A 24,206-nucleotide genomic window follows, 5' to 3' on the forward strand; every position below is an offset into this window, starting at 1 on the left:
ATTATGTTAAGTATATGACTTCACAGTTTTGAGGTACAAGCCACCAATATTTTCAGTCCTGTTAAAGTAAATTAAATATGGCCTGAGAAGGCCTTAGTACTTCTATATTTGAGTCCTTGTGGATGAAATGCAACCCAACTTAATAAGTAGACAAGATTGAAACCCTAATTTGGGAGTATGTGCCTGTAACAATATCTGAGTCTCGGCCAATCCCAGAAGTCATACGCTGCTGTGTTCAAACTGTGTTCAAATAAGACAAACACTGAGCTGAACCAATCCAACTGTTTCTGTACCTGTATTCTGTATATGAGGTACAGTATTGGATGTATTTCTATACATCACTTCTCCTTTTTTTGTCCATAAATTTGTTCTGACCACAAGGCATCCCTGGAGTCTCTCTGAATCTGCTGTGATCTGGGGGGCTGCCTGATATGCAAATTGTTCATGGCTCAATTAAACTCCTTTAAATTTAATTTGGATGAAGTTTTTCTTTTAATAGTCCTAATTCCTAGAAACACAGACATACATTTCATAAACAAAGGCATATCTACTTTCTCTCTGATGGGTACCAATGCCAACATCATATCTGGAAATGTTTAAAATTAGTCATTCAGTGTTTGAAACCATTTATTCTCATCAAATTTAATTGTCTAAAATGGATGAAAACAAAAATAAACCACTGTTACCACACCTATCACTAAGAACTTGAAAAGCTTAATAATTATTTTTATTTCAACTTTTATTTAGATTCATGGGGTATAATCCTTAGGTTTGTTGCATGGGTATTGGATTAGTCCATTTTCATACTTCTATGAAGATAATATCCTAGACTGAGTAATTTATAAACAAAAGAAGTTTACTTGCCTCATAGTTCCACATTGTTGGGGAGGCCTCAGGAAGCTTAAAATCATGGTAGAAAGGGAAGCAGGTTTGTCTTATATGGTAGCAGGTGACAGACAGAGAGAGCAAGAATAGGGAAAACTGCTTATAAAACCATCAGATCTCCAGTTTTTTATCACTCACTATCAGGAGAACAGCATGCGAGAAACTGTCCCATGATCCAATTGCCTCCTAATTCTTCCCTCCTATGACATAGGGGGATTATGGGGATTATAATTGAAGATGGGTTTTGGATGGGAACACAGAACCAAACCATATTATTCCTTCCCCGGCCCCTCCCAAATCAAATGTCATCACTTTTCAAAACACAAGCATGCCTTTCCAACAGTCCCCCAAATTCTTAAGTCAATACCATAAATTACCCAGCAATAACCCAAAAGTGCATAGTCCAAAGTCTCATCTGGATAAAGACTTCCATTCCATATGGGAGAAATTGACCAAAATAAAGTGGCCACAGACTTCAGGCATGTCTGAAATCCAACAAGGTAGTCACTGAATCTTGAAGCTTCAAAATCCTCTCCTTTGACCTCATGTCTCACATCTGGTGCACACTGATGCCAAAGATGGCTCCCACTGCCTTGGACAGCTCCTTCATGGGCTGGTATTGAGTGCCTCTGGCTTTTCCAGGGACATAATACAAACTATTGATGGATCTACCATTCTGGGATCTGAAGGATGGTGACCCTCTTCTCACAGATCCACTAGTCAGTTCCTTAGAGGGGACAGTTTGTGGATGCTCCAACCCCATATTTTCTTTCTGTGCTGCCTTAGTAGAGTTTCTCCTTGAGGGCTCTACCCTGACTGCAGACTTCTGCCTGGATATCCAGGAGTTTCCATACATCCTCTGAAACCTAGTGGCAGGTTCCCAAACCTCAATTCTTGATTTCCGTGCACCTGCAGGCCCACCAGCACATAGAAGACACTAAGGCTTAGGGCTTGCACCCTCTGAAGCAATGGTCCAAGCTCTACCTTGGCTCCTTTTAGCCACAACTGGAGCTGAAACAGTTGGGACATAGGACACCAACTCCCAAGGCTGTACAGAGAAGGGCCCTTGGGCCTGGCCCATAAAACCATTTTTCTCTCCTAAGTCTCCTGGCTTGTGAAGGGAGGGGCTGCCACCAAAATCTCCTGACATGCCCTTGACATATTTTCCCTAATGTCTTTGCAATTAACATCCAGTTTCTCATTACTATGCAAATTTCTGCAGCTGGCTTGAATTTCTCCCCAGAAAATGAGTTTTTCTTCTCTATCACATCATCAGTCTGCCAATTTTCCAAACTTTTATTTTCTGCTTCCCTTTTGAACATACGTTCCAGTTTCAGATCATCTCTCTCAAGTTCAAAGTTCCACAGATATCTAGTACAGAGGCAAAATGCCACCAATCTCTTTGATAAAGCATAACAAGAGTGATCATTGCTCCAGGTCCTAACAAGTTACTCATCTCCACCTGACGTCACCTCAGACTGGACTCCATTGTCCATATCACTATCAGCATTTTGGTCAAAAACCATTCAAGTCTCTAGGAAGTTCCAATCTTTCCCACATCTTCCAGTCTTCTTCTCAGCCCTTATAACTATTCCAACTTCTGCCTGTTACCCAGTTTCAAAGTTACTTTCACACTTTTAGGTATCTTTATAGCAGTACCCCACTCTCTGCAGTACCAATTTCCTGTATTAAAACATTCTCACACTTCTATAAAGATGCTACCCGAGATCGAGTATTGCATAAACAAAAGAGGTTTAATTGATTCACAGTTCTTCATGGATGGGAGGCCTCAGGAAACTTAGAATTATGGCAGAGGAAGAAGCAGGCACATCTTACATGGTGGCAGGCAAGACAGAGAAAGAGGGCAAGAACAGGGAGAACTGCCTGATCAAACATCAGATCTCACAAGATCTCACTCAATATCACAAGAACAGCATGAAGGAAACTGGCACCACAATACAATCACCTCCCACCTAGTCCCTCCCTTGACATATGCGGACTCTGAAGATTGCAATTTAAGATGGATTTACATGGTGATACAGAGGCAAACCATATCATTTATATTGTATAATGCTGAGGATTAGGGGACAAATGATCACGTAGTAGACAAACATCACCCAAGTAGTGATCATAGTACCCAATAGGTAGTTTTTCAAATCCCAACCCCCTTTCTCCCTTCCCCCACTAGCAGTTCTCATTACTCCTTCAATATTTTGTAAGGCCTTTTTTTTTCTGAAACAGAAATATTTCCTTTAATATCTATAGCATATTGAGGATTAAGGACATGTAATAAGAAATGAATTCTTTTTAATATGAATATACTGTTGCTGACAGATAAAATAACCTGACAGATTAATAATTCATCACATAATGAGAGTTTTCATCTTCAAATGTCATTTACTATTTTATTAGGAAAAAAAAAAAGCATTTAAACAATAACCACAAGCTCTATAAAATCATATACTTTAAATAGGCAGATATAACCAAAGCAAATAAAATCCACTGTTAGAATAATATTATATTTATGTTTTGTTCATACTACAAGTCTAGAGGAAACTATTTGTTGAGTTATAATGTAAGCATCAGTTTGCAGTACAGGTCATAACCGCAGGCCTTCTAGACTTGAAAAGTCAATAAACTAGCCTCTATTTTCTTACTAATGGAGGAAAATTCGAAAAAGTAAGATCAAAAAGCCAGCATTCAAAGTATATTTTGTTTAATGAAAAATATTTCACATCTTCAAAAAACCTCCTCAAGCTAGATGCTTGTTCTGATAAAGAAGATATTGGTGTTTTGCAGCCAAACTACAAAATAGCTAAGTTGCTTTGACAATTTCAGTAATGCATCCAATCAACTGTAAATTATTAATAAAATCAAATGGAATAAATAAAAATGCTCCCGAAAGTCAATTTTAAAATATTTATTTACTCATTTCATTTTATGTCAATGTATCATTTAACAATAGGTCACTATCAATACAGATTGATTATGCTGGCATTGAGGCTCCCCAAACAACTCATGACCTTTTAAATAGACATAAGAGCTGTTGCAAAATGGTTTGTCATCTATTTTTAATAATTACATTTCTATACTATAACTAAGTGGATTTGAGTAAATGCTTCCACAGATGTGTACATGTGATAAAGGAGGCAAAATAGAGACTATAAAAGATAGCATACAATAAACAAGTCAATCTATATTGTCACTCAAAGGTAATGGATTTGATGCAATTACTATGGAGTTCAATGCCCAATTGTCATTAATTCATTTCTGTTTTATTTTATTAGCTTTTATTATTCAATTATTTAATTCTTCAGAGGGGGAATAGAATCCTCTAAAGATCAAGCATGACTTTGAGTAGCTTAGTATCTTTTAAAAAGTTCAGTTGAGCATAACAAATGCAGAAGGTGCTGAATAAATACTTGGTGTGTAAATACATGGCAATCAATTTCATGAAATAACAAGAACAAGTTATTTTAACACGCTGTATAAAAAAGTTTGTTTATTCTAAGTGAACTTTGTTTAGAATCTGATACAGGACTCATGTATATGCTTGATTTAAACATGACTTTGCATCACTAGGTTCAGTTTTATACTACATCTACACAGCACACTAAGAAGATGTATATGATTTAAGCCACTGGTAAAGCTTTAAGAGCTATGTTCTCTAGTAATAGTAATAAAAGAGAGTAAAACCTCAGCATGAGGTTTTAAGCAAATTGATAATCTACGCATATCAATTTACAATATGTATTTTTTAACAAATCAATTCATAGAATACATGCCAATGAGATGAATGATTGAACAGTTCAATAGCTGAGCTGCTCTGATTTTGAGCTAAGCCACAAGAATGTTTGATAGCTTTCAAAGGAAATAGAACATTGACCATGTTTACATTGAATAAGAAAACCTGTTTGCAACTGGATTTGACATGAAAGAGTAAGGTTTAAAACTAGTTTCCAGGTGAGCATTGGGCAGAATAGAGTTCACAGGTAAGACAGAAAGAATATAACATTAACAAAATAATTGCTGGTGCAAAAATAGACTGTTAGCAGGTATTTTGTACAGAGCATTTGGGCGTACTGACATAAAACACCCCTGATTAAGACTGTCACCATTTCCCTAGATAAAGAAGTAGAAAATAAATATCAGAACCTCCTAAAAATGTATTTTTTTCAAAATATGAGACAAATACTCCTTGCATCAGAATTACAGACTGTGTTTGTGTGTGTGTGTTAAAATAGGCAGATTCTTGGCCCCTACCTTGGATACACTGAATCATAAATTCAGGGTATGGAGTCCATGAAAATACATTGTAACAAACATACACAGGTAATTCCTAAACCCATTAAAGATTGAAAATACTGTGAGTTGCCATTAAATAATACAATACACAAAATTTATCTCTAGCATGGTTTTAGTCACTTTCACTGCATGGTTTTATCATGATTTTAGTGTCTTTCATGGAATATTATGCAGCCCTAAAAAAACAAAATCATGTCCTTCACAGCAATATGAATGTGGCTGGAGGCCATTACCCTAAACAAATCAATGAAGAGCAGAAAACTTAATACCCATGTTCTCACTTATAAATGGGAGCCAAATATTGGAAACTCATTGACATAAAGATGAAATAGTAGACACTGGAGTCTGATAGACCACGGAGGGAGAGGAGGGGGAAAGGGGTAAAAAAATAACTTTTAGGTACTATGCTCACTATCTTGGTGACAGGATCATTAGTATACTAAACCTCAGCATCATGCAATATACCCATGTAGCAAAAATTAATTAAATAATTAGTTAATTTAAAAATATAGTATCTAAAGAAGAAAGATTAACTAAGTAGGCTAAGGCCAGCTAAGCAGATGACCTTAAGTAATAATGCCTTATTTCAGGGTTCTGTAAAAAATGTGAACCCATCTATTAATTACAATTAGGGTACCATGTCTGAATCCTTAATATTAAATGAAGGAACCATCAAACAAAAACAAACAAAAAAAATTGATGTAAGGTTATTTGAAAAAAATCAAAAATGTTTAAAACATATTATATGCCATCACTGTCAGCAATTGGAATTATAACACTGATTTGAAGGATAGAAAAACCACTGAACCCATTAGTTTATGAACTAGTTTAACAATCACAAGTGGTAAGCACTGTTGTGTCCCCCAAGAAAATATTCTAGAAAAATAGAGAACAGAACAAATGGTTATAGCGCCTGTGCTTAGAGTTACCTTCAAAAGCCATGTTAAAACTGGAGAGCAGAGAAAGTTTTTTCAAGAAAGCAGTAATTTGAGTGGATTTGAAAACTGAGCTATCTAGGACAATGATATAAGAAAACAGGTTTTAGGTAGAGAAAATAGCATGTGCAATATTTTGTTATGATTCAGAACATCCTGGCTCTAGTGTAAGAATTGGTTCAGGTTTCTATTCCCTCACTTACTAGATCTGTGACCTTGGGGAAATCACTTCACTTTACTTTTTATTTTTTAATATTTTTTGAGATGGAGTCTTACTTTGTCGCCCAGACTGGAGTGCAGTGGCACGATCTCTTTTCCCTAAAACCTCTGCCTCCTGGGTTCAAGCGATTCTCCTGCCTCAGCTTCCTAAGGAACTGGGACTCAGGTGAATGCCACCATGTCCAACTAATTTTTGTATTTTTAGTAGAGACGGGGATTCACCATGTTGGTCAGGATGGTCTCGATCTCTTGACCTCATGATCCACCCACCTCAGCCTCTTGAAGTGCTGGAATTACAGGTGTGAGCCGCAGTGCCTGACCCATTTTACATTTTTAAACTTCAGTTCCTACATCCTAAAAATAGGAATAGTATTTTATCAAGAGGATATTGCTAGTATCAAATAAGGAAATTGCAATACAGTTCTTTGCACAGGAATGTGCACACAATTAGTACAGAAACATGCTACCTATCCTGTCTCTGACATTATTGTAGATAGAAGGGAGAAGGAGAAGGAACAGAAGGCCCTGAAGTGCTTTTTTAGAAATGAGGTGAGTCTCTGGCAAGATTCTAAAGTCAATGAACAAAACATGAATTTTGATGACTTCTAAAGATATTCTACCCCATCCATAATACTTATTGAATAAATCAGAGATGAATTATAGAAATACTCATTGGATTAGAATCCCATCTCTGAACTGTTGTCCAAACAGCAAACACACATGGTAACAAGCACAGAACTTGAGTGTCACTGAAGCCAAATTTTAATATTTCAATATAGACAGGCAGCTCTAACTGGCAAAATGAAAATATTTTTGTTGGCAGCCATAATCAGAACACTAATATGGTTACAGAAGCATCAGTGTGAGACCAATATAGACATATTCATGATATGTAATTAAACAAAACATTCATCTCATATTTGTCCTTAAAAACTTCAATGATTTAGCAAATTAGCATCCATTCACACATGAAAATGATGAGTTAACAAAATTTATACCTTTTCAAAATATATTTTGATGAAAATCAAATTATAAATCTATTTTCTATATATAATATATTTTCCTCCATTTACTTTTAGTTTGATATTCTTACACTTTTTTTTTTTTTTATTTTTTAGACAGGGTCTTGCTCTGTTGCACAGGCTAGAATGCAGTGGCATGATCTTGGCTCACTGTGACTTCCTCCTCCTCAGTTCAAGTGATTTTTGTGCCTCAGCTTCCCGAGTAGCAGGGATTACAGGTGTGCAACACCACATCCAGCTAATTTTTGTATTTCTAGTAGAGATGGGATATCACCACATTGGCCAGTTTGGTCTCAAACTCCTGGTCTCAAGTGTTCCGCCCTCCTCGACCTCCCAAAGTGTTGGGATTGTAGGCATGAGCCAAGGCACCCGGCCTTGATCCTGTAATACTATTGTTTCTTTATGTTATATTTTATCAAAATTAGAAGAATTTTAATATTATTTTAAGCTCAATATTTTAAGAAATCATTAAAAATATAGTTCCCATTAGAAAAGGAATTTTATTGGTATACTCCTGCAAGCTTGAAGCAGTTGTCCTTTGTTATCTGTAGAATCACGGTTCTATGTATTATTTTTTGCTTTTAAATATTTATCCTCATTTCATTTTACTTTACCAATAACTCTGTCTATATAATACTCATGAAGTCTGAAACCTATTTTTTCCATAATTTATTGCATAGATTCATGCCACTTGGAAGATTATTGAAGAGTTTCTTAAATAATACTATAGTAACATGTATTCACACCTTCCTAGATGCCAAACATTGCACTAATTGTTTTGTAGAGTTAGCACATTTGATTGTGGTAATCACTGCATGTCACAGATACCATTTATTTCCACTTCACATGTGTTAAACCTGAGGCCCTGTGATATTTAAGTAATTTACTCAAATCAAAAAGTTACTTAGTAGAAGAGATAGGATAGAACCCAGAAAAGTTAGATCCTCAGGTCAGATCTTTAACCAATATACTAATCTGCTGTTCTGTGTACTAGATGCAAGCAAACAGAATTTCTTCTCTGTACATTTCATTGTGAGGACAGTAGAACTATATTAGATATCTTGTGTAGAGAAAAGGGAGAAAGAACTAAAAATGCAATGAAACTACTGTCATTGCTTTTGTTTTTCTTTTTATATTTTAGATATGAAATATTGTATATACTCAATTAAAATTATTGTATTAGGGTTTTATGCTGATTACAGAAGGTCCACAAATTAGGCAGTAAGAAAACCTGGGTCTCCATTACTGGGTGAGTTGATATGAAAAGTGCAGTGGACATGGATATATTATGGTAATAAGCTGCACACTACATGGCCATAAGCAACGTGTATAGATTTATAAAACATGATTATGGTGAAAAAATATTATATACAAAAAGCTATACAACTATTAAATTAAAAACATATGCATATGATTTTAAGTAATACTTCATGAAAAATAAACATATTAAAATGGTTGCTCTTTAGTGTAGATAAAAGGCAAGTAGATTTAGGATAAAAACGGAAGTGGGTACATAAAAAAATATATAAACCAAAAGAGGGTCCTGTTTGGTTCAAAGATGAAAATGCACCCTGAATTAAGGCATATTATTTACTCAGCCCTCAACCCCTGAGACACAAACAAAGAAAAAACACAAGAATACAGGAAAGAAACAATAAAGGAAGAAAGGAGATGAGGAAAGGAGGGAAGGAAAGAAAGAGAAAGGGGATGAGAGAGGGAGACAGGATGAACAAATCTCAATTAATTGTACAAGATTTTCTCTAAATATTTCAGATGACTTGTTTAATAAATTCTAGGTATAAATTTTCATTCAAATTTGAATAAATACACAGTGAAATTTGCCAAATTCATTATCTTTTGAATGGCAATTTACATATTTAAAAGCTGTAGTAGTCAAGCCTGTTTCCAACAAAATTATCAGAATTCAAAATACCCCTTTCTGCTTGGATAAAGGTGTATGACTTCAGATACCTCAAACCCACTGGCCCAGGCAAGATCTTGATTCAAATAGGCAAATTAAGAAACCGCGTTCTTCATTAAGTTTTTGTTTCTGGCTTTCTGCTGATGAAAGCGAAAGAAAAACATGAAGATGTTGCTGGTGGAAATACTGATGATTTCTTTGTAGTTTTGAAGTTTGAGCTCCAGAAGCAGCAATGCTACTTGTGGCAATAGCAACTACATTAAAATAAAGACCTTGCCATTCATTGCTCGACAGCTGCAGCGGTAATGTACAGCTTCATCAGATCTGTGGTAGAGTTTGGGGCGTTGTTCCTCTAAATTTATATTCTAATCTTTGAATCTATTCTCAATGAGTCTATGAGCCACTTCATAATCTTTATTAGTTCTCTTTTCTGTTTTCAACTAGCCAGAGTAGAATTTATTTGCAACTAAGAATACAAACATTTAAAAACAACAATAAAAATTCCCAGGAGAGGAGTGTTGTAGGCAAGTCTATAAAGAGAATGGGAGTATAGGACCAGTGAGCAGACTATTGTGTTTCAGTATAGCAAGGATCCATCTGGTGTTAGAGAATGACAATCTGACAGCTTCTGGTATATAGGGGCATGCAGCTCATTGCTTGTGCTCACCACAAATAATATTGAAGATTATAATTTTGGTGGTCAAATTCCACCATACAGTCATGAGAAATTTAATAAATCCAACAAAGGTCGGTTGTGTCTAAATGCACTTCAGAGTTTAAGGAAATAAAATAATCATCTCCAAGATTAAGTTCTTAGTTTAAATCACATTGAAACGATCAGGGCATCTCTTGTCTCATATAGTGGAAAGGACGGCATAGCTATACATCAAAATTCAAGTATTTTCCATAAATTCCTGAATTACAAAGATGATTTAATTTATTGACTTGCCTTTTAAAAAAAGATCATTGAGGAAAAAAGTTAAATCAGGAGCATTGGAATGTTTGGATAAATAAGAATGTTCAGGTGACTGAAAATATTCTCATCTGCTAAAACTTATTGAGTCCTTCTTGCTAGCAGATTCAGCTGTATAACACATGACTGAGGAAGCTGCTCCATATCAAGTCCATATCTTATTTGAGGTAGTTAATGGTTGGAAGAGAGCAATTCTCTTTCTGACCAAATCTATTATTCTATTTGAACTCAAAATCCCAACATCCTCTTGGGAGCCAATTATCTAGATAATACTGAGGACTAGAAGTTTCTTGAATATGAGACTCACAAAATTTTATAGCTAAATTTGAAAATGCATGGGGGAACATGTGTGAAAATGGATTTTACATGTTCTTGATATAGAAGCAAGAAAGAGTTTTAATTCAAGCTGGTATAAATATCTGATTAGCGATTCTAGAGTCAATGTGCTACTTCTGGTAGCTGGCTTAGGTGCTAAATGCTTCTTCAATTAGTTGGCCAAAATCTGGACTGAGAAACAGTCTAAGTTAAATAAAGTTCGGACACTTGGAGTTCCTCTTTTTGATGTACAAGAATTCAATGACCTACTGACATATGAAAGTTAAGGTGGATTTATTGTTTGAAACCTGTAAAATCACCCACTGACTAAATTTTCAGAAAGAGCTCAGGAGATACTTTTTTCACCATACCAATAAAAAGAATGATAAGGGCAATGCTATATTTAAAAAAAAAAAAAGCACCTCTGTAATTTCTATTTTCTATACTGGGGAACACAGAGAGTGAAGCTACATTCACATGATTTCATTTCTTTAGGTTTTAGGAGTACTTTACCACTGGAAACAGGGTGGACATGGATCTCATAATAGGTAGCAGGATATAAATGGTAAAAAAGAAAAAAAAATACAGTACTTTAGCATGCAGGGAACCAAATAATGAGTAATCTGATCCTTGGTAATGATATCAAAATCTGGGAAGTAAAAATCTAAATTTAGTGACCTAATTATTAGTCATGACCTGTCAATAGTTTTCACACTTGAATTAGTTTACTTACCCCATGACCACTTAAATGAAGAGAAACAGGGTTACTCTTGAAGAAGGACTCTGCGTTAGCATCATAGGTTAGTATTGCACATCTTCCTTCTAGCTTTTCTAAAAGATATCTACCATTTTAAAATACATTGAGGAGGAAAGGAGGTGGGTATAAACACCCTGACCTTTCACAGGTTATTGAATACTGCCTTCAAGCTAACACCGATGTTGGTGGATTCAGACTATCACTAAAAAACATTGGTGTAAGTAGAGGTTATGAGGTTCATCTGATGAATGGAATTTTGTCTTGGGTTCATATTAGGGTTGATACAGTGATACTTCCATTTCAGCTTTTGGTTATTTTACTAGATCTGTGATGTGTATTTGGAAGATTTACACTGTAACTGGAAGAAATGTCTTTTTAACTCAGTGGCCCACGAAGTCAAAGCTGTCAAACTCTAGTAATGGCCAAACTAAAGACCTCTGAGTATTTCACTTCTACCAAAAGAGGAAACACAAATCCCTGAGGTGACGTTTCAACTATGATCATCATAACGAACATGGAAGAAAAAAGACTGGGGCTTATAAACACATGACCAATTTACCTTACCTATTCAGTCTACAAGGAAGACAAATTAATCTTGTAAAACAAAAAATACCTTTAATCAGATGGTGGTTCAAGTACAGGCAATGTGGTTCCTTCACTAAAGAGAATCAGGAAAGACCCTAGCACTCAATATTATAGTAATGGTCTAACAGGTGACCTTTTTTTTTCTTTTTAAATTATAATATCTCAGTAAACAGAGATTACTAACAAGTATTTGCTGCCTTTTTGCAGAAGCAACAGTGTGCTTTAACCATCTTGTTCTAATATTCTCTGAAATTTTCAGTTTTACAGATTTAGTCTGTGGGAACACTGATCACTTCAACATCTTATGAGTCATCGTGCTGGTCAACTACAAGGATGACATCAAATTGAAAAGACATAGTGAACTGGTATTATAATGTTATCCAGACATTTGGGCAAGAACCAAAAATAAAACCCATGCAAATATAGGTATCATCTACCTTGGTGATATTTCTGATCATCTGGGACAGATTGGAACATGCCTTCCAAGGTAAGGTGCAAGTTTGCTGCATTTTGCTACCCATCACATGTCAACATAGCCTTCTGAAAAAAGGTTCCAAGAGTCTGAGACTATATTCAAATCAAAATTTGTCTGCTTCAGCCCAGAATTAGAATTCTGTACCTTGGCATGTTGATTATTTGTAATTTTGGTTTAGTGGTTAGAATGAACTTATTTTCTACTGGGACAAAATATACATGTGTATATGTACATTGAAAGAGCTTTAAGCATAAGCTTAGAAATGCCTAGTGCAAAATTATTTTAAAAGGAAAACAAAATATATACTCATAGAAAAACATAAAATCACACTATTTTGTGAAAAGATAAATTTTCAAAGTAGCTGCTTTTAATATAATTTTTTATTTTACACTATGTATTGTTATGTCTCTATTCATCTGTATAGCTAGCTAAATTTTAGAAGTTCTAAAAGAATAGAAGAGAACAACGGAAGTCTTTTTATGTAAACAAATCTAGATTTTTTTTGGCAAAGAAAGATTATCATAGGTAAATCAGTTTTGTATAAGAACGTATTATATATGAAAGAATCAGTAGAAAACTTGAGGAACTCACTAATTTTATTCATTTTATAAGATTAATAGCTTAATAGTGAACACTATGCATAGCCACTATTTTATTCTCTAATTTGTATATCCACTATTTGCATATCCACTATTTTATCCTCTAATTTCTTTATCTGCTATTTATATTTTATCCGCTTTGTAATTTGGCAAAAGAATTCCTTATATAACTAACATACTCGCATTTGATTTTCTTATCACTTTTCCCTTTCTTGTAGCCACTATTTCTTTACATTATGCAACATATACTTTTTTCTTGCTTTTCTCCCCCTTTACATTTGCTTATTTTTCTTCATCAAGAAAATTCTCACAATTTTAGGATTCTTACTGATCAATATCATTATTATAACCACATTTTACAAGAACCATAAATTTGAACCAATTCTAGTATTTGGCTTTTCCTTAAAATTTTGCAATTTGACTATTACATGAAAAAAAAGTATTGTTTTAATTCAGATAGCTTCCCCTAAAAGCAAATTGCTAGACTCCATAATAATATAATGGTTTGGAAAGTGTCTAAATACCATATGTACATTAATAGATCTTTTAATCACTTCTATAGACTATCAGCCTAATGCAAAATTTTCAACTTGAACACACATTATTTTTCTTCTTATACTTTTTGAATATAATTTTGAATCTGGACAGTTCATAAATTTATTGCTATAACACACACAGAAATATATTGTTCGCGTGTAGAGAGAACATATAGTTTTTTGGCATGATGAGCACTTTGAATTAAAAAAAATCAGAAGACCTTAGATGTTTCCTCAGAACCGAAAAGGATCTAACCTTCTCTTGTTTCTTCCCTGTTCCCTACATCTCACAATTGCAGGGAGGAACTCTCACTGAAATTTCCTTATTTGACTAAGGGAAACTCCTTTTCAAAAGGAATGTGATTGTCTTAAAGCCTCCTTCCTAGAAATCTCATCAAATGATCAGGAAAGATTAACCACTAGAAAAGAAAAGAGAAGAGACTAAAAGTCATCACCATGCTCAGACAGACTTTTTTTTTTTATTATTCTAAGGGAACCTTCCAGAGATTACCTGGGAGACTTTATTTGCATAATAAGAAAACCTTTGTCCATAGTGAGGTTCCTCCCCTCATCTTTTCATTATTGGATCCCCCACAGATCAGAGAAAATTTATCCCAGGCCATTGTTCTTTGAGATCATTCATTTCCCCATTTACAACAGCTCCATTTCCCAGTCTATATGGAGAGGATATGTAAGCCTCAACCATCTGGCCTTTCTCTGAGTCTTATATGTGTGGATTACTGCATCCATGAGAGTGTTAATGAATTTATTATGGAAGACTTTCCCTATTAAGCTGTTTATTTTCAGTGATCTCAGCACACTTACAGAGAGGGCAAAAGAGAAACATTTCCTGTGCCCCAACAAAATCATTCAGAAAATACCAACACAACTGTTGAGGCTAATTATAAAGCTGAAATGAGTTATTTAAGAAAGAAACATATTTCTCTGAAAACAATCTTTAGAGGATCTCAAAACTAAACTTAAAATCTGCTGAAAGAAGTTTTATATAACAACCACATATGGTGAAGATAACTTTCTTCAATTTAATTCTGAAAAGATATTTAAGCATTAAAAACTACTACAATCCCCTTTCTGCAATTTGGGTACTTGAAAAGTGTTTTGCCGTGGTGGTGGCATTAAACTTAAGACGTTTGAGGAGTTATTCTGAAAATACCTTTGCAGAGATTTTAAGAGTAACATGGTTTGGGTCTGTGTCCCTGCCCAAATCTCATGTTGAATTGTAATTCCCAATGTTGGAGGTGGGGCCTCCTGGGAGGTGATTGGATCATGGGGGCAGTTTCTTATGAATGGTTTAGCACTATCTCCCTGGTGCTGTTCTCATGGATAGAAAGTTCTCAAGAGATCTGGTTGTTTAAAAGGGTGTAGCACCTTCTGTGTCTCTCGTACTCCTGCTCTCACCATGTCAGATGCCTAGCTCTCTCTTTGCCTTCTGCCATAACTGGAAGCCTCCTAGAGCCTCACAAGAAGCAGAAGTTGCCATGCTTCTTGTATAGCCTGCAGAACTATGAGCCAATTAAACCTCTTTTCTTTATAAATTATCTAGTCTCAGGTATTTATAGCAGTGCAAGAAGACTAATCCAAGCAGTGAGAACATTATGACAGTTAAATAGATCTGACTTAATTGATTCCATCTTTCCTTTAACCTCCAGGCTGCCTTTGTTCATTCCTGGGGATAGGCTGAACTAACTTTGGGAGGAATTCAGTTTATAGTTTAGCTTTAAAACAAAAATGATAACTCTTCCCTGAAACAAATCCCCTCTTTGCTTGAGGACCATGTCACCTTTGTAAAACTAACAAATTAACCACAATATTAAAAAGCATGGCTCGGGGTCATACAGCCAGAATCCACAGGATTGCTAACTTTCCCAATGGCTCCCATGACTAGCATTACTATTTTAAGACCTTTGATTAGTATTTAAGATATTAAATACTAATATCATAATACTAAATTAAATAAATTAAATACTAATATAATAATACTGCAGCATTCGGATGGATCAGCTGGCATCATAAAGACCACTTAAACTGGTTCATCTGGCCTTGAGGCCCTCACCCAGAAACTGACTCTGTGCAGGAGGTCACCTTCAACTCCTTATGATTTAATACTTGACCCAACCAATCAGCATTCCCCATTCCCTAAACCCCTGCCCACCAAACTATCTTTAAAAACTCTAACCTCTGAATTTTGGGGAAGCTGATTTGAGTAATAATAAAACTCTGGTCTCCTGCTTAGCTGGCTGTACGTGTATTAAACTCTTCTCTGTTGCAATTTCCCTGTCTTGATCAATTGACTATCTCTGGGCAGGAGCTCAAGAAGAATCCATTGAGTGACTACAATTTAAAGTTGCCATAATTTTTATGTAATGTGACATTTAGTGGTTCTGGAATGTTGATACTGAGAAGAATCTTGATTTTTTTGGGTAGGTTTACAAAATGTTACAGTGAGAACTCAAACAGATAGCAACCAAAAGTCAACAAAATTGTCTGCTGTGAATACAAAAATTTATTTTATAAGACACCTATATATTGACCACTTGGATGAAAATTAATCTTTTTTTTTGGTATTTAAGGTATTTAAGTTTCAAATAATATACTTTGGAGGCTGAAGAGGCCAGCAAGTTAAAGACAACTAGAGCAAATATTTGTTGCATACACCATTAAAAAATAAACAGTTATTTCCTCTATCTAGTTTATGAAAGGAATACCTTTCAAAGAAATTTAGGTTTTGTAAGCTGGAGAATGTTATTCTAAAGGAACACAACTCTTAGTGATTGTTCGACATGCTTACAATATGTTGGTAGAAGATAATACACAGGATCAAGCAAAGTTGAAAGATGTTGCATATGAAGACTGAAATCAAAGGTTTCAAGCCAATATTTTTCTAATATGGGAAGAGAGTACACATTTATGAACACTCCTGATATCTAGATAAGGTGATGAAAAGTCAACACATGGTAGCATTGCCTGAAGCTGAGTCTATGCTGAAGAAAAAATTGATTTTCATTATTCCTGTCTGGCTCTTTAGCATTTCTATTAGGTTCAGCTTAGGTTAGGTAAAAATTATAAATGATTCACTGGGGAAAGTGGCATATATATGTGCATTATATGTTCTAATGGAAAACAATGCCATAGACAAGTATTCACTGTGGGTGAGATCATGTATAGTATAGAATAATTCCTGCTACATGGGGACTTGGAACCAACCCAAATGCCCATCAATGATAAACTAGACAGGGAAAATGTGGCACATATACACCATGGAATATTATGCAGCCATCAAAAATGATGAGTTTGTGTCCTTTGTAGGGACATGGATGAACCTGGAAACCATCATTCTCAGCAAACTGACACAAGAACAGAAAATCAAACACCGCATGTTCTCACTCATAGGTGGGTGTACAACAATAAAAACACACGGACACAGGGAGGGGAGCACTACACACTGGGGTCTGTTGGGGGGAAATAGGGGAGGGACAGCGAGGGGTGGGGAGGTGGGGAGAGATAGCATGGGGAGAAATGCCACATACAGGTGAAGGGGAGGAAGGCAGCAAATCACACTGCCACGTGTGTACCTATGCAACAATTTTGCATGTTCTCTACATGTACCCTCAAATCTAAAATACAATTAAAAAAAAAGTTTTTTTAAAAAAAGAATAATTCCTGCTACATTAATCACATGCTTTACACAATCTGGGGTAATTTTGAATGTTTCTCTCAGCTTTATCAATCAGTGAACTCAACTGCATGCACTTTCTTATTCTTAAAACATAACCACTTGGTTTACCTGAGATATCCAACAATTCCAATTAATTATGTTGATTGAGACTTCTAACCAACAGCATTCCCTCATCAAGCCTAGCTTTCCAAGACCTACAAACTTATACTAATATTATACAAACTAAGTCTGATTTCATTCAATCAAACATCCTGTTTCTTTGTGAGTTACTGGTGGCAAGGATGTGCTCACTGACCAAAGCCCACCTGAAGTACTAAGGAGATGACAAGGTTACTATCCTTGGGACTGAGAGTTGTAGCCAGTTGATACAGGAACAACTTTTTGACTTTTAATGCCTTTTTCTTCCCCTCCCACATACCTGTTGCTGGAAAAAGCATGCTACAAATTACTCTTAGGTTTAGAATGACTCTTGCCGCATAGTGGGTTGAATTATTAAATCAGCTGTAGTTTATCTTTGGTTTTTATCTTACTAGGAAAGAAGTCTTCCATGTTAATCTGCTTAAAAGTGAACATTTGAGGGAAAAATATAGGAAAATCAGTAGCTCAAACAGTACTATATTCCCTACTGCCTAATAACTACTTCCTAATAATTACAAAATTTTCATATGGTATATAGAAGTGTTTTCATGTGGTTGTATAATAGTTCATAGTTATTCTAATTTTGATAAATGAACTTAGCAAAGAAAATTTTATTGCATGCATTTTTTTGCTACAATAGTAGAAATAATATGAGAAGATTTATGATCTGCTAAGAAAATTCATCTGTGTTGCCAAGCAAGTAAACAAAACCTGCCTGATTACATGCTAAATTAATGAGTTTTTAAAAATTAAAGGAAAGAAAAAATAGATTTGAGCTATAAAAATGAATGCTATGAAATTATATGAGATAAATTTTGCTTCAAATGGATTTGATACAGAAATGTATTTCTAATGAAAAAATTCAATTAAAAGTGTTTCTTTTTTTCTGTAAATGTTATTGCTAAGAAAGCTTTAGCTTTCATTTGTTTAAAACTGCAAAAGCATTTTTGATGTGTTATAGTTTAAGTCCTGACCTTTCAGTTAATGGAAAGTTCTCGCACAGATTTCAGTCAACTTGGCTCTTTGCTATGGAAATAATTGACAGAGCTAGACCTAACATACACAGTTTGCTCGGTCATGGCACTTACCTGCTTGATTTGTGGTTACATTTACAGACACATACTGCCGGGCTCCTGGGCTCAAGTCGGACACTCCATTCACTGCCTCAATCTCAAAGGTATAGTTTGTGTGAGCGAGTAGATCCACCATCATGACAGAGGTGTTTTTCAGGCCGCTTTGCCGGGGAAGGTACCTGACATGACCGCCACACTCCTCACACACACCTGCATGGGAGTTGCACTTCTTGCATGCAATATAATATGACACGTCTTTCCTTCCACCAGTGTCAGCAGGCGGAATCCATTCCAGAAAGACACTAGTTTCATTAACATTTGAGATGGCATTCCGAGGAGCGGAGGGGGGTCCTGGTTTGCAAAGTAAAGTAAGAAAAACAAATTTTAAGATGATATTAATTAGGCATTATTTACCACATGAATTCCTGGTCTGAAGGAAAAAATAGATTTGCAATAAATCTTTTAAGTCATAATTTGTAGTTTTGTTTTCATAATTTTGTAGGAACAATAGAGGGGTTTATTCCCTATGGAAATGACTTAGCTAAGTAAAAGCAGAATGTTTTGCTTCACGTATGTGTAAACAATTATGGAGTAAAATTATGTATCCACAAATATTATTATATAAAATTATATATTTAAAAACTGGTGAGTTTCTTTGGGGATTGAACTTCTATTTCCTCATTGATGCTAATCCCTGTAACCTACAAAGTAAACACGAAGTACCTACTAAGAAATAAGCATAGGAAAATACAGAATTTTCAGCATTGCTCCTGACTACAAATTTTGCAAGTAAAAAAAATAATCTTAGCTTGCTTCAAAATAGATTGCGTATCTACTTGATAAATCATCAACAAAATTTGAAACCCCCTATTGTATATCAAAAAGGCATTAGAACTTAAGTAAATGGTCAAAATTACAATTTACAGTAAAACATTTATTTTATTTTGATGTTGTTTTAATATTACAGTTCTGCAAGTTTTGAATTTTACTTAATTTAAAATCTGAAATTTATTTTAAAAATAACCTTCAAAGGGACTGCAATAAGATGAATGAAAGTGTTCATATTTTAAGTGATCAGTAGAACTAATTTCAAACACCAATAATCTACCAAAATAAGAAAAGAAATACATTTAACTCAAATAGTTTTGTAGAATCATAACATGTTAGCTATTAATAGCTATTAGGAGTAAAACTTTCCTAACCTTATGAAGTATTTTTGGATACTTTATTTTTTATACATTTCTTAATTGAAACTGAGTGTAGTTTTTAAAATATGTTTTATATTCAGAATCATCTTATTTCAATAAGATGGAATATTTCCACTAAAATATGAGTAATGAAATCCATGGTCAGAATTGCTTTATAAATGTCTTAGATTAAGGGTAACCATATCCTATTTGTAAATTATTTTAATTATTCCTGAACTTGATTAGCATAATAGAGATAAAAAAAGTTAATTAGATAATGTCTAACACTGTAGTCAACATTTAGATATTTAGTTAAAACTTCAGTTAGTTGTTAATATTATATTACTGGATAATCTCAAAGAGAAAATACGTTTATATTTGTTACAGAGACAATTTGGACATTTCTCTCTACGGAGATTAAAATGGAGTATGATGGTAATTGAATGGTTCATAAGCATAAATTAAGCTCCTTAGGATGATCTGTTATCTTAATATGCATTGTCTGTTCTAAATATCAAAATTAACAATTTTTAACTAACATTTATTAAGTCATGACTTTTGAGGGATAGTTTAAAAAGTGATAAGAAAGCTAACTGATATTTAATATTTAGCTGGACAGAATGTTATTTATTTATTTATTTAGAGACAGAGTCTTCTTCTGTCACCCAGGCTGAAGCGCCGTGGTGGGTTCTTGGCTTATTGCAATCTCCACCTTCTGAGTTCAAGTGATTTTCCTGCACCAGCCTCCTGAGTAGCTGGAATTACATGGGCCCACCACCACACTCAACTAATTTTTGCATTTTTAGTAGATACAGAGTTTCACCATGTTGGCATGCTGGTCTCTAACTCCTGACCTCAAGTGATCCACCAGTGTTGGGATTACAGGTGTGAGCCACCGGGCCTGGCCAAAATCTCATTTAAATGAAGGAACCCCTTAACTAAACACTTGACAGCTTTGCAAAAAAAAAATCTCCACATTGACCACATTTATGGTTGAATCCTATGAATTTTGTCATACCTGCCATCTCACATACTTCAATATAAAATAGTCCCCTTTAAGTTGAAATAATTTCTTAAGATGGAAATATCCTGTCTATCATTGATGGGCATTTGGCTTGTATTTGCTTTACTTTGCTATTGTAAAATGTGCTGAAATAAAAATGTATGTGTATGTATCTTTAGAGTAGAATGATTTATAATCCTTTGGGCATATACTCAGTAATGGGATTGCTGGGTCAAATGATATTCCTGGAAATACACGTATTCTTGCTTACTACAAATTTTAGCTTATTTAATAGTGCAATGTTACAGATAAAATGAAATTTAAGATAAAAATTACAGGCTTAACTTCTGAGAAATATATCTAATTTAGAACAATGTAAAATTCGTGTTTTTTTTAAAATTCTGAAACTGAAACATACTTGCATTTAACAACTTTCCTCTAAATCTATAAAAATTCATCAGAATCAGAATCCTCCTTTTCTTCCTGACTCTTCTACTAACAGCTCCCTAGTATTTGAATGGGGGTACAAACAGCTTTAAAGTCAAAAGGAAAATCAAACTCAAGTGAAACCCTAAAGTAGAGGTAAAAAGTAGAAGCTTGAACTAACATGCATCTACAAAAAACATGTAATGAAATTGCACTGTGCTAATCATAGACAGGTAGAACTGTGAGATTAACTCTTAATTTAGCAGATTCATTGAACTCTAGGTTTTATTTTTGTTTGATTTTTTTTTCCGTAGGCTTTTAAAATTTTGTTTCATAGATTTAAAAACTATGTATAGTCTATAAAATAAAATTGAATTTGGAGCTATAAATTCAATTCTAAAGAGCCAAAGCCAAAGTGAAGCTCAAGATCTTCATCTGAACACCTATCAAGCGATAAGGAAATCGTATGTAGTATTTGTGGTATTATGAGTTCAACTAAACATACACACACACTCACAGATTATGTATTAGAAAAATCTTATACATGAGTCCCAAAAGTTTTTTTTTTTTTTTTTTTTGAGAAATACATACAAATTAGTACTCATTTGACAACACAGTATTAGAAATTCACACATTGGGAAACAGAAATGTGAAGCCTGACTGTGGGCTTTGGTCCTAAAAAAGTGCTAAGCAGTCCTTGCCACCAAAGCACAGCTTCCTCCCTAATGTCCCACCCCCCTTCCCAAACCTAACAGATTTACAGAAAGGGAGGCTCAAATTTACACTGAAAAAAAGAAAAATCATGGGTAGAGCACTTAAGAAAAATACTAATTAGAAAATTAATAAAATTTAAAGGGTAAATTGAAACACAGTTTTCTCTTTAATTTACCACTCTGTTGTCTAGCCAACATTTTCCCTGTTACTTGGGTATTCTTTTGCTCTCATAAGAAAATAATTATTTAAATCTCCACTGCAACCAAAACACATCACATCCAATCATAGTTTATATAGCCTCCATTCATATGTATCCTTACAAAAGCGCATGTAATAATGGTATTTACTCATTTGAAGAGGAAATATTTTTCACTAGTAAGCATCTAACCCATAAAATCGTCAGTCTTGGGATGAAAAGAATGGTCTTCATAATATAAAGCTAATTAATAGCAATGATTTAAGGATATCTGAAAATATATTTCACTGACTCTGAAATTTAGACACTATGAAATTCAGATACAATTTCAATTTGTGATTCTTTGATAACAAAAAAATCTGCACTGCATTTTTAAATTTAGAGAGGGATACTAATAGTTCAAGTTTTCATGAACACCTTTGAAAGCAGCTACAACTTCCCGGGACCTAAAATAGTAAATCCAGGCAGTTCATGGAAATTACACAATATGAGGAGGAAGAGATTCACTTTCCTTCTCTTTCATTTTCTGTTTTTGTTTGATTTGCTACAGAACCTTTGCTTGTAGAAAATTCTGAAAGTATTGTCATAAAGCAAACAAATGTATAAATGTGTTACATTCTCAGAAATATATGGAAAACAAAATATTATGGAAATATATATATATGGAAAACTAAAAGTGTTGAAAGATGTGGTTACATCCACTGGAAATGTTGAAATTAAGTGTTCACTATTCATGTACTCTACTAATGATCAGCAAATATATTAAATAATAGTTAAGGACACTCACTAACAAGAAACATGACAGCTGCTTGAGAACCCTAGCAAAAAAATTTGTCTATGTGACTCTGATCTGATTCAAATCTGATTTGCCACTCCCAGTTCTCTATGTTCTTCAAATGTTTCAAGTGTTCTTTTAAAATTTACTTTATTAGTGACTTTATTGGGGCAGGTTAGAACAAGACGGTGTAAGCTCCACCAGCTACATAATTATGTGATGAGAAAATTGGCAGAGGCAGAGGAAGAAGAAGAAGAGAAAGAAGAGAAAAAAGAGAAGAAGAGGAAGAAGAAGAGGAGGAGGAGGAAGAAGAAAAAGAAGAGAAGGGAACAAGAAGAAGAATACAAGAAGAAGGGAACAAGAAAAAGAAGGAGAAGGAAGAGGAAGAAGAGGTTTTAATGTAAACTGGGAAGTAGATTATCAAAGTCATATTTGGTCAGCATGAACACTTAAATAAGCCACATAATAAAAGGAAAAATTCTGTATCTGTATCTCAGGTGTTGAATTTGAAATTAGGAAAAATGGATGCATCTAACATTGAGAGATAAAGGAGACTCAACATTTTTCAGTGCTTATTCAAGGAGACTGAAAATTGGTGAAAACTGTATAGAGAAGATTAAACATTATGCCTGTTTTGGGGGAAATGTTAATAGAATGTAACAGGCTCCATCATGTTGCTTCCTCAAAACTGGTGAAAGTTAGCATCACCAAATATCCATGGGTTTCCTTACTTGTGCATGCCATTGTGGGTGGATCAGACTCTCTCCTGAAATAATCCTTTTCACAGACACAAGAGGTTGAAGCTTCCTCATGGGTATAACTGTGAGGTGGACATTTGCCGCAGCTCTGGATGTGAGGTGAGGCTTTGAAGAACCCAGGTCTGCACACTGTCAAAAGAAATAAGAGACTAAGCTTTTCCCTGGAACAGATGCACTGTTTGTTTTGTGAATAATGCCATTATTTTGACTAGTATACGCAGATTACAGATAACACTATCTTTGCATCAAATGCAATAATTTTTCATAAGCTTCTGGATCATAAATACCAGGTTATTCATTCAAATAATCAAATATTTATTTAAAGTACTTAAATATTTATGGAATGTACATGCTTGTAATGATTTTTATGCTACAGGAGCTTATAAGGAATTATATTGATAAAAGGCAAATACTTGTATGTATTTAAAACTGAAGCAGTGCTTTGTGTATGATTTTCACTTACTTTATTATTACTACAACTATGCTGAAGAGATTAATATTGTTCCATGTAATGCTAAAATGGCATGATAAAAAGTAGCTGCTCAAAATTTTGTTATTGAATAATAAATAAATTAGTAGGTGCTAAATGCCTCATAAATTCTGTTAGATTGGAGAGAATGCATAGATGACCTGGTATATCAACCATATTATCGTGATTTCAGGAGGAGCCCGTTGACATTTGTTTTACATTTACTTCATTTTAGAACTTTTC

General features: G+C 34.5%; 1 protein-coding gene across 8 annotated transcripts in view; it reads right to left on the reverse strand.

The window, feature by feature from the left end:
* The window catches only part of EPHA5 (EPH receptor A5), a 343,436-nt gene that overhangs the window by 147,021 nt on the left and 172,209 nt on the right, over positions 1–24,206 (reverse strand). For 6 of the 8 annotated variants that reach the window (XM_064367513.1, XM_021666284.2, XM_064367510.1 and 3 more), the window contains exons 4-5: positions 23,468–23,623; positions 18,451–18,786 (exon numbers count right to left, since the gene is read on the reverse strand). The exons of 1 other annotated variant lie outside the window; for it this stretch is intronic. In XM_064367513.1, coding sequence (XP_064223583.1) covers positions 18,451–18,786; positions 23,468–23,623 — 492 coding nt within the window. The remainder of the gene's footprint in view (positions 1–18,450; positions 18,787–23,467; positions 23,624–24,206) is intronic. One more of the 8 variants, XM_021666293.2, reaches the window with a different exon arrangement.

Source organism: Aotus nancymaae, unplaced genomic scaffold (assembly GCF_030222135.1).
Source record: "Aotus nancymaae isolate 86718 unplaced genomic scaffold, 86718_ANA_hifiasm-v0.15.2.pri h1tg000006l, whole genome shotgun sequence".
Lineage (NCBI taxonomy): Eukaryota > Metazoa > Chordata > Mammalia > Primates > Aotidae > Aotus > Aotus nancymaae.